Source organism: Diabrotica virgifera, chromosome 1 (assembly GCF_917563875.1).
Source record: "Diabrotica virgifera virgifera chromosome 1, PGI_DIABVI_V3a".
NCBI classification, from domain to species: domain Eukaryota; kingdom Metazoa; phylum Arthropoda; class Insecta; order Coleoptera; family Chrysomelidae; genus Diabrotica; species Diabrotica virgifera.
The window spans coordinates 25,622,101-25,634,478 of record NC_065443.1 but is presented as its reverse complement, the minus strand read 5'-3'; the positions used below and the strand labels follow the sequence as shown (position 1 = coordinate 25,634,478).

Genomic DNA, 12,378 nt, shown 5'->3' with positions numbered 1-12,378 from the left:
AGAAAGTAATAAGCCACACCCGCGTCCATGTGGACTAATACAAGGAGTGATCAATTTTGAAGCAAGCAAATGTTTATATGGTTTATCTTTATTTCTATGCTCTTCGTAGAATTATTGACCGGACCCCAAAAATGCCTCTGGTCCAACTGACATCGTAAGAACAGTATATTTTGCGAGCTCATAAATTATGAAACGATATGTAGTCGCCAAATAATTAATTTAAATTATTTTAAGTACAACTCTCTCTTAAGCCGGGAATATGGGATGGTTTTCTTGCGAAGGGGTTGTAGCTCTATAGTCGAATGCGCGTGATTTAAGAGTTTATTCTTAGAATATAAGCTATACGAATTAAACTACTGTTAACTTTTTTGTAAAAACTTACAGTTTTTCAGTGATTTACGAAAAACCGCTTCAAAACATGCATTTTTTTCACGAATAATTAAAATGCATTAAAAGAATTGATCTTTAATAACTTAAAGAGTATTGACTTATTTTAATAACTTTATATAATAAATTTTGCTTTTAATTTGTTCTTTTATTGATTTGTGCAGTTATTTTTTATAAAATAATTTTCACCCACGAGAAGGGGCGGTATCCACCCTCAGGGTAAAGGCGCAAGGTGGTACCATGTCACCTTTGTTTCTTGACGTATCCTCTAACCACTGACCAATTTTCGTGAAAATCGATGAAGGTTCACCGAAATTGAAGTTGATTTTTACCTTCAGTGACTGCACTATACAAATAAATTGCAATTTACTGATCTAAATGCGCGTAATTTGGAAGCTTATAAATTATTAAATGATATGTAGTCGCCAAATAATTAATTTAATGCATTTAAGTACAACTTTCTCTTAAGCCGGGAAGATAGGGTGGTTTTCATGCGAAGGGGTTGTAGCTCTATGATCGAAATGCACGTGATTTAATAGTTTATTCTTAGAGTATATAAGCTATAGGAATTATATCCACAATACGATATATTTTAAGTTTTCTCAGCATTTTTCTCTTAAGTTAAATCAATTAAAGGGTTGTTTGGGGGTGAAGGGGATGAGCTCAAAAATCGAAACTATATAATTTCAAGAGCTCATAAATAGCTCGTAATTCTGCCGCAAAAACCGATTCAATATTCCTATTTTTAAGTAGTGGGGGGGCTGAGTCAGCCCCCCCTCCCACTAAAGTATTAAATTCCTGCTCAGTGGAACGAGCTCAAAATTTTTAGTTTGCGGAATATGAAAGCTCATAAATAGCTCATAAATCAGGGCTATTTGTTTTTTGGTTTTTGCAAGTGGGGGGGCCAGCTCAACACGGGTCAAAATGATGACCTCAAAGACCTCAAAATGTTTTACCTTTACTCACTTATGGAGCAGAAACATTAACACTCACAAAATAGGTAGTAAATAAAATTCATGTGACTCATAGGGCTGTGGCGCGCTAGATGTTAGGTGTCTCTCTGACAGACAGAATCCTAAACGAGAAAATACGTCGTAGAACAAAACCACAGAAGCTCTTCTTCTGAAGCTATTTATTTGTGGCATTTTCGTAATTAGCTATTCTAATGGGAAATAAGCCACAAAACAAAAAAATTATTTTATTAACGTTTCGATGTCCAGATCGGATGTCATTGTCAAAATACAAAATATTAAATTTAATATTTTGTATTACATCGAAACGTCAATAAAATCATTTGTTTAAATTAAATTGTGGCTTATTTCCCATTTAGAATAGTTAATTACCACACAAGCTATCGAGAGAATCACGTCAGTAAAATGGAATTGGGTAGAACACGTCGCCTGATTATCTGACAATCGTAGACCCAGTGCCGGATTAACCATTAGGCAAAGTAGGCAGTTGCCTAGGGGCCTCGGTGCCAAAGGGGGCCTCGCAGGGCCCAAAAGAATAACTAGAATTAAATAAAAACTATAAATCATATTATGTTGAAAAATTCAAATATCGCGCAATACCGCAAGTGATGGTGCACGTATAAAACTACATTACAATGCATACTTTTGTTTACATAGAAAGTTATTTTGTGAGAATAAATCGCTAATGAATGCGATTTGGTAGAAAAAACAGTACTACAGAGGTAAATAGTAAAAACAGATTCGAGAGTGGAGCAGGAAACGCAAGAAAAAGCTATAGAGAGAAAAGATCCTTAAGCAAGATCTAAAACAGAATCAAAACGTATAACTTTTAAATATCATGTAATCATACGAAAATTCAGCAAATATGTCAGGCAAATACAATGGTTTTCAGGATCATTTATCTAAGATTAACAAACTTGTATTTTACATTCCTTGTGCCGCACACTCACTTAATTTAGTTGGAGTAAGTGCTGCTTTTTGGTTTGTTCAGTTCGCGTACAATTTTTTTCAGTCTCTACGCACCGTTGGGAAGTTATGACCAAATGCTTAAATGAAACTCCACTAAGCGATCCCATTCAAGCCGATCTAGTCCTTAAAAGCACAAGCAGCACTATATGCAACAAGAGCTAAAGGTAAAGGTAACAACGCTTTCAAATCTGCTCTTCATACTCTTGCTGAAGACACTAATCAGAAAGATGAAACAGTTCATGAGGCTAAGTGTTTGTTGAAAGAAATGTCAAAAAAAGAAACATTCAGAATGTTTTGGCCACAAGTTTGGGGCAACAATTTTAGAACGCATCAACGCTGTCAGTAATTTATCAGGATAGTAAAACTATCCTGATGATATTGAATCTGAAATTGAAGATGAACTAGAGCAGTTCAAATATTTTATATCCCGGCTTCTAGACTTGCAGAGAAAACAATTTATTTCTGCTTTACAGTCATTTCAAGTTATTTCGCAACAGGCGAACGGGCATTCTCAAAAATAAAAATTATTAAAAACGGAGAAAGCGGAGGTTTCTTAAGGAGTCTCATAGCTTGGGTTGCCTAGGGGCCTCAACATTCTTAATCCGGGACTGCGTAGACCCCACGTATTGTCATTTGGAGGCCACGACGGAAGTACGGAGCAGAGGCCGCCCACCAACTAGATGGATTGACAACCTAAACCTAAAGTAACTGGAAGAAAGCCGCACAACAGAAACATGGAAAGAGCTCAGAAAAACCTATATCATGCTCAACAATATGGACTCAACAAAAGCGACGCCGACGGCGACGGTCCGTATACAGAATGAATTTAATCAATGCTTTGAAATAGTCCAAGGTCTACAACAAGGCGATGGGCTGGCTCTAACAGTGTTAAATTAGGCCTTTGAATATGTCATAAGACACCTTAATATCAAAAGAGCCACTCTTTTAATACAAATTAATACAACTTGCCGCATGCTCGATGATCACATTAATCACGTCCGGTAAGGTGGAGGAGGCGACAGACACATTCACAATGGCAGCTACGTACGCCATTGCTCCCGCTTGGCGGCGCTAGTGTAGTTGGGGGTCAACGTTTTGACAGTTCTTTAAGTTTTTATGGTAGTTTTGTTTTAATTATTGCGATTTAATAAATTAGAACAGAAAAATACGGATCTTGAACTGTTTATGAGTTGAAAAACAAATTGAGAAGAAATGCGAGAATTACTGGAAGAAAGTTATTCACATGACAGAGAGGGAAACAATTTAATCCTTTGTAAATTTACTATTGAACTAAAACCTTTAAACTCCAGCGCTACAGATTGGGGTAAGAATTATGAAAAAATAAAAGACTGATGAGTCATCTCCTAAAATTGTTCCTAAAGATAATCCGTGAAAGAATTTCCAAGCTGTGTGAAAGTCAAATTTCAGTTCATAAATGCTGTTGGTACTAGAAATACTTTGTTTTCAATACAATTCTTATTCCAGAGCTGCAAAGACGTCAATTGGGACGTATACGCATGTCTGGTTGATTACGAGAAAGCGTTTGATCGAGTACAGCACGCCGAGATGATGCAAAAATACTAAAAGAAGCAGGAATTAACAACCAAGGTCTGAAAGTAATTAGAAATATTTACTAGAATCAGACTACAAACCTCGGAGTTGACGGTAAACACACCGAATATCTGAAAATCGTGCGTGGAGTGATTTAAGGCTGCATTTTGTCCTCCCTAATTTTCTTCAATCTTTACTCCACTGAAAGAACATTTATCGAAGCTTTGCACGAAACTGAAAAAGGTTTTCTACTAAACGGGTACCGGCTAAATAACATCAGGAATGCAGATCATACCATAGTGTTTGCGGTTAACCTAGAAGACCTACAAGTCCTCATGTACAAATCACGTATTACAGTCAACAATATAGACTCAATATAAACGTAAAGGAGACAAAGCTTATGATCACTAGCAAGAAAAAGATAACAGAAGGTCAACTCTACATCAACCAAACCCCTGTAGAAAGAGTGAGGCACTACAACTACTCCGGCACCATAATAAATGAAAAATGAGACCAAGAACCAAGAGATAAGAGCTCGCGCATCGGAAAAGCTAGATCAATCTTCAACCGTATGGGGGCCTTTTTCAAGAACCACCTTTCTCTTGGTATAAAAGTAAGAATGCTGAGAGGCTACGTCTTCTCTGTCCTTTTTTAGGGTGTTGAATCATGGACCTTCAACTAAGATACGCGCCGAAAATTGGAAGCATTTTAGATGTGGCTATATCGGAGAATTCTTAAAATCCCATGGACTGATCGGATCACAAATGAGGACGTCCTTAGAAGAATGGAGAAGAACCGAGAGGTACTAATCACCACCAAATCTCGAAAGTTGGAATACTTTGGACACATTATGCGAAATTAATCCAGATTTGCCCTCCTACAAGTCATCCTGCAAAGAAAAATATTTGGAAAGTGAGGTCCAGAAAGAAGAAGAACATCCTGGTTAAAGAACCTCAGAACCAGGTTCAACATAACATCTGTGCAGTTTTCCGCGTTGCTGCAGATAAAGTGAAGATTGCCATGATGATCGCCAACATTCGTCACGGATAGGCACATCAAGAAGAAGAAGATAACAAAATAACAGACAAATAAATAGTATTTAATGTTTTTGCAGTCGAATCCAGGGGCAATACCTAATCTGTTTCAACAAAATATTTATTGCAGATACGTGCATTTATTGTCGGCACATATTTATCTCTTCTTATTACTACAATCCACTTTTTTCTCATCAGATTATCTTTGGGAAATCTTTATTCTGATATTCTAAATGAGGACAAAGGTATAGGACAACCCTGAGGCATCTTATTTTCCCAAATTAAATTCACACAGCGAAATAAATGCAATGTTTACTTAGAAATATATAGATTTGGACAGTTGACGTGACCTCCAACTACACAAGCGCAATCTACGTTGAGCTTTTCAGATTAGCTGCCATTGAAAAGAGCGGTCAAGGTGACTGGACTATACTGGACTTAAAATAAACATACAATGGAAAAAATACTAACACAGACAAGAGAAAAGAAAACTGGAAATCAAATTAGAGTAAAGGACTCTGTTGAAGTAGTGAAGAGCTCTACATTTCTATATACAGCTCCCTGAGCGGACCATGGCCGGTGAGAGAAATCCTCGCGTAAAGTTTAGGTGGATGTACGACCGATGACAGCGTTTGTCGCCGACCATGGTTCGTTCCGGGAACTGTATCTACGAATCGAATTAATTCAAACGGAAGAAGAAGAAATTCACAAAATATATAAATTGAAGGGCAACAAAGCCTATCCATCTCGTTCCTTTTCAGTTGCATCGCTTACTTGGCAGCCCCAGTGATGTAATAGATTAATAGATTTTTGAAAATGTTAATGTTATTCACTCGAAAAATAATCGCAAAATTTCTTAAAAACAAACGAAGACAGGAGATTTCTCAGATAATTTTAATACATTTTAACCCAATTCATCTAGTCCGAAAATGCTTCCTAAAGGAGCTATTTGAAGATGACGTCTGGTAATTAGTTTTTCTTAAATATCCCCAGAACGCTTTTATTTAGAAAAACGAAACTTGGTACACATAATTATCTTCCAGAGTTAAATCGATTCCATCCATTGCAAATTTCTAGTACCAGTCATAGGCGTCCGTTTTGGGTAGGGCTACAGTTATATTATCGCATAACTTTTTTATTTTTAATTTCTAAGCATTCTTGAGTCTGGATTATTAAAATGTAAGGTATTATAGTACCAAAAGGTACTCCTACTTTAAGTCGATAGGATACACCGTTTTCTAGAAAAATCGATTTGAAAATTTTTCGTTTTTTGAATATCAAAAGAAAATTTCAAAAAAAAAACTATTTAGAAAAATGAAAACTGGTACGATTATTTATATTCCAGGGATGAATCGATTTCATTAATGGCGAATTTCTAGTACCGGTCATATGCGTCCGTTTTGGGTAGGTCAACGGTTATTTTATCGCATAACTTTTTTGTCTTTAATTGTTAAGAATTTTTGACACTAGATTATTAAATTATGAGGTATTCTAGTACTAAAAGGTACTCTTGCTTTAAGTTGGTAAAATACACCGTTTTATTTTTTTTATTTTTTCATTTTTTTTTTTTCAAATTCAGGAAACGAAAAATTTTCAAATCGATTTTTCTAGAAAACTGTGTGTCCTACCGACTTAAAACAAGAGTACCTTTTAGTACTAGAATACCTCACAATTTAATAATCCAGTATCAAAAATGCTTAAAACTTAAAGACAAAAAGTTATGCGATAAAATAACCGTTGCCCTACTCAAAAAGAACGCCTATGACTGGTACTAGGAATTCACAATGGATGAAATCGATTTATCTCTAGAAGATAAATATGTGTACCAATTTTCGTTTTTCTAACTAGAAGCTTTCTGGAGGTATTTAAGAAAAAACTATTTAAAAGACGCCATCTTCAAAGAGCTCTAGCTCCCTTAGGAAACATTTTCGGACTAGATGAATTTGGTTAAATTGTCTTAAAATTATCTGAGGAATCTCCTATCTTCGTTTGTCGGTAGAGTTTCTGGACACCCTGTATAATATACATACATACTTATAATATTATCGTACTTACTCACCAGTTCTAGGAGCTCTAAGAACACTTTGACTGTACAGCATCAATGATTTACTCATCTCTCCCTTTTCGAGGACGTTTTCTGCTTCTAATCGTTTCAATTGAGAAACTGTAGCATCTTTTTTTCTATAGATTTCTTGAACATTAGATAATATACTAACAACTGCATCTTTAGTCTAAAAATAATGAAATTATTATTATCTAACCATTGTAAGCAGAAACAAAATCAGAACTAGTAATCAAAGAATGTGATATGTCTCTGTTCTCTAGGTTGTGACTCCCTTTTTTTTTAGCATCTTAACCCTTCCGGCAGGGATTTATGAATGGTATCACCCAGACTCGAGATCCTACCTCTTACCATACTAGATACTCATCTATCGGAGAGTAAACAGGTCTTGAAAAATTTGTCTGGACTGGTGTGTGGCTCGAAACATGAATATACGAAATTATTGTATTTATGTAGAAGTGACTCTAACCCGTGCTCCCTTAAGCCATCAAGCCGACCGTTTGTTATATACAAATTTTAGTAGCCTAGGAAGAGACATAACAAAATGTCAACAAGGATCTAGCAAATTAAAACAAAAAATGTCATTGTTCAAGAACAGATGATACAAAGTAATAAATATAGTAGAACATGAGTAGAACGGTCAGATTTATAGGTTTTGTTAGTTCTGCTTTAAGGTATAGTACTGCGGCAGTTTTTTTCTGATAATTAAATATTTAATTAAAATATTTATTTTTTACGCTTGTGCCTATATGCCGTTAAAGCAGGACCTATCGTATGTGCTAAATTTAATTTTGATAATTTTTTTATTTACATTTAAACTTACAGGGACCGGTACTCTTACCACATGCTTGCATTGATAACTAATGTAGAACAGCTTTCGTAAAAACTATTGTTATTGTTAGAATTATTTATACCTACTATATAATAATAATATCGTATGGCATTTTTGCCGGGGAGATCCTTTCGGATAGTTCCGGCGCCATTTACATCTTTAACCCTGTTTTAAGTAACTAGTGTCGATGTACACTAGCCCAGGGGGACCGACGGCTTAACGTACTCTCCGAGGCACGGTGAGACGGCTCGTGTCATTATTGGAAATGAAAATGGTTTGTCTTTGGCAGGGATCGAACCCACGTACACTGGCGTATGAGGCCAGCGATTATGCCGTTACTCCACGGCCGCTCACGCTTTATACCTACTAAAATAACTTTATAAATACATAGTTAAATCTAAAATTAATTTAAGTATACAGTTCATTTTTTTTAATTCAGCAAGAGATGCAGGCATGTCCCCCTCTTTTTTATTTATTTTATAAATAAAAAACCGTAAAATATTTTATCTACTCTATGTCATATTATGTAGGTATAAGTTTTTAATTTGTGAAAACTGTCATTATAGATAGCAGTGCGTGAAGGATTTAAAGTGTGCGTGAAGTAACAATGTATTTTAATAAATTGGATTTACTTTTTCGCACTGTTCTTAACTTTCGAGTTGTCATGGTGACAATCCTTAACTTTCGCGTTGTCATGGTGATGACAATATGAGCAATGAAATACAACAAAAGTTTTGACAGTTTTGTGGTTTGGAAGTAGTTAGAATTTTTAAATGTCAAAGTTCTAAAAATTGTAGAATAGAAATGAATTCCAGTGGCGAAGAGTTACAGCTTTTTTTATTTGTTTATCGTAGATAAAATATTGTATGAAACTGTGCGTGAAGAACTTTTTGCGAACTTGCGCGATTTATAGCACTCTCTCCGTTGTCGCTCGTGCTCTAAAAATCGCGTGCGTTCGCAAAAAGCATACTTCACGAACTGTTTCATAAATAACTATTTTAAAACAAGAGCCTCGTTTTATTATTACACTTGTAATTGGTTGTACACTGTACATTTGTACATTGACACACTTAATTACACTCTAGTAAGGAAATACTCCCAACTAAACGATTCGCACTTCGTAGACTGAATTCAAACCGGTCGGTAAACACGTTCGGCTTTTAAAGGATTTCTATTATATTTTTTACTTACACTATACCTAAATATTAATAAGTAAAAGGTTGTCACTAGAAAGTATATCAGTTAACAATGGTAAAATAATAGGCGTCGAAAAAAAGATTTTGTAACTTATCCTATTTCGAGATTTCTAATAATCTTGTGGTATGATATAAAATGATGCCTTTATGGCATAGTCTTCAAGGTTTTTCGATCTAAGTAAATAATAATGAAACAAATTATTGAAATATGAAATAAATTATTTACCTCATCAGAAGTATATATACTCCTTATTCTTTCAGAGTCGGTTTTAAGCTTGCCAAAGGTGTTTTGAATCCATGTTTTACCGGCCCGATCTTTGACTAATTCCACAAAATCCATAAAAAATCCTTTAACCTCGGTTTGTAGAGTTCTTTCACTACATTTAGTTCTGTAAGCCATGTCTTCGAATTCAGCCATTTTTTCTTATTTTTTTGTGTACGTAATTAAACTTTAAAAACCTCTTTTTAACCTTATTTTATATAATCTTCGCAAAATACTAGTCGCTGGCATCATTTTATTTTTAGATTTCTGAAGCGACTTGTCTGGTAAGAGAGTATTTTTAGCAACCATAACTTAGTATCATAGCACGAGAAAAATATAATGGTATAATATGTATATTTACGTCGATCGTTTCGATTTACATATTGAAAGACAAAAAGACAAGAAACCGAAACGGCAAGGAATTTATAATATATCTTCAACGTAATATTCGACAAAACCAGATGCCATAAAAAACAATAATTTCAGTATATAGCCTGATCAAATAAAATAAAATCAAAATATATCAAAGTTTAGGTGAAAAAAAAATATTTTCAAGAAATTAGGTATATGGTATATGATTTGCCGGTGACCTGAATGGAAGAATAGGAAGAAAAGAAAGCGACAAAACAGTAGGTAGATTTGGAGAAGATGTAATAAATGATAACGTGGAGAGACTGATAAACGAAAAAACTTGAGTATATCTAGGCCACATAATAAGAGGAGAAAAGTACTCTCTCTTAAGACTCATAATCCAAGGAAACATCTCGGGAAAGAGAAATGTGGGACGTAGGAGGATTTCCTGGTTGCGAAATTTAAGGGAGTGGTATGGGTGCAGTTAGCTCAATACAGTTGTTCAGAGCTGCAGCCAACAAAGTTAAGATTGCTGTGATGGTAGCCAACCTCCGATAGGAGACGGTACTGCAAGAAGAAGAAGAAGGAGAGACTGATTGAACTATGCGAAATAAACCACTTAACACAAACGGCTTCTGTAAACATAAAGACATACACAAATACACATAGGTACACATAAACATAAAGACATACTCACAAATACAAGAAACAAGAAAATTGACATCTAGCGGCAAAATAAACAGTACTGAAATGAATATTTAAATGTTTATGGTTATTTATACAGTGCGGTGGAATAAGTGTTACCCCCCCCTGTTAACTTGTTAATTTTAAGAATATAAGCAAAACGCTTGGACAGGTCGATTTTTAAACTAACCATAGTATATTATAACATCAACGTTTCGAACTTTACGCGATCCCTCTTCAGGTGACAGCCATAACTTTGATTTTTTTTTTAAATGGGAAAGTACATCATGTGACACCTCACTTAAAAGCTCTTAAAATACTGATTTCAAAAATGTATAATACTTTAATCCTGTTAGACAGCGTAGGCGCAAAATTTCGGTCGATTTCTTTCTAAATGCAATCATTTTTTCGAATCCTGAAAAAACTAATAAATATTTTTAAAAAATTTAAACGCAGAATGAAATATTACATTATTCTAGATGGTCCAAAGTCCCTGAGAACTCCTATAATGTTTATTTTAATAAGTCACAGTGGTGAAAAAAATAGAAAATTTAGTGGGATTTTTAATTTCAAATATATCATTCAAAAGAAACTTTTTGTTTATTCTAAGGGACTGTCAGCCCTCGGTAATAATCTAATCTTTCATTCTGCATTTCAATTTTTCAAAAATACATATTAGTTTTCTCGGGATTTGAAAAAAATAAATGCGTTTAAAAAGAGTTCGACCGAAATTTTGCGCCTACGCTCTCAAAAGGATTAAAGTATACATTTTTCTAATCAGTATTTCAAATGCTGTTAAATGAGGTGTCACACGCACATGATGTACTTTACCATTTAAAAAAATCAAAGTTATGGCTGTCACCTGAAGAGGGATTGCGTAAAGTTTGAAACGTTGATGGTATAATATACTATGATTAGTTTAAAAATCGACCTGTCCGAGCGTTTTGCTTATATTCTTAAAATAAACAAGTTAACAGGGGGGTAACACTTATTCCAACGCACTGTATATTTAGTATACATGATATAGCCTTACAAACATTATTCACGACGACGCACGTTCCCGATAAAACAGATGTTAAAGATGCCCTCTACCAGTGGCGGATCTAAAGGGAGGGAAATGAGGAAAATTCCCCCCTAACAAGGTCCAAAATTAAAAAAGAAGAAATTGTTCAAACATAAAAATATATTAGCTGACATAAAACCGAAATCACAGGAAGACAAATTCAACTAAATAAACACGCTAGTTAAGAAAATTAAGGGAACTTAATGCCTATAAGTTATTAATTAGGTTTTTTATGTAACCTGAGTTTATATCTTTTTTATGTCTTGGTTGGTTTTCCATTGGAAGTTCCCCCTAAGGTAAATTTCTAGATTAGCCGCTGCCTCTGGCACGAAAAAATCTTTAATTCTAGTCCACAATTCCGAAATGGCAGACGGTGGATCTGTCCGCCTCCTTCAGTATTCCCCATATGTACGCATCTGGTGGCGTTAGTTCTGGTGAGTGGCAACTCCCAAAATGACCGCGCAGTATTTAAAGAGACTCCCTGGCAGTGTGACAGGTTGTTCCGTCCTGCTGAAACCATTGTTGATTTTAAGCTTGGACCGTTTTGGTGACCTTTTCCATATGACCGAAAATAGTGTACTCCACCAGAAAATTTTTTTCTGCAAAACTGAGAACCGTTCTGAAGCACCTAACATCATAAAGCCATTCACATACGTTATAACGACGTTCTGAAACGACCCAATACGTTTCATCGCCTGGCACATACAAATTTGAGGCATACGAATTTCAGTAGTTTATTTTGCCGCATACCGTAGTACCTATCTACAAAATATTTGCAATTTAGTCCACTTTGTATTTTCACTACTTTACTGTAAAAATATCTTTTTTATTGACATTTAAGTTTAAACCTCAAATTCGAAAACGTTCTTTTTTACTTTATCGTACGACATACGTAGTATAATAGATAAAGTTATAGGATCGTGCAAAAAAAAATTTTTCAGATTTCACTTTTTTTCGACGTTTTGAGTCCCCCTGAGTCTAAAAAGCAAATAAAAAAACATGTCGGAAGTATGTAC

At 34.9% G+C, this 12,378-nt stretch overlaps 1 protein-coding gene across 3 annotated transcripts in view; it reads right to left on the bottom strand.

Annotated features, from left to right (window-relative positions):
* The window catches only part of LOC114324160 (SET and MYND domain-containing protein DDB_G0284059-like), a 72,051-nt gene extending 62,528 nt beyond the window's left edge, over nt 1-9,523 (bottom strand). For 2 of the 3 annotated variants that reach the window (XR_007699162.1, XM_050655402.1), the window contains exons 1-2: nt 9,229-9,522; nt 6,972-7,143 (exon numbers count right to left, since the gene is read on the bottom strand). Coding sequence is in view for 2 of the 3 variants with exons in the window: in XM_050655402.1 (XP_050511359.1) it covers nt 6,972-7,143; nt 9,229-9,420 (364 nt within the window). In the remaining variant the exon portion in view is untranslated. Of the gene's footprint in view, nt 1-6,971; nt 7,144-9,228 lie in introns of all 3 variants that reach the window. The other variant, XM_050655411.1, reaches the window with a different exon arrangement.
* Between the last annotated feature and the right edge of the window lie 2,855 nt (nt 9,524-12,378).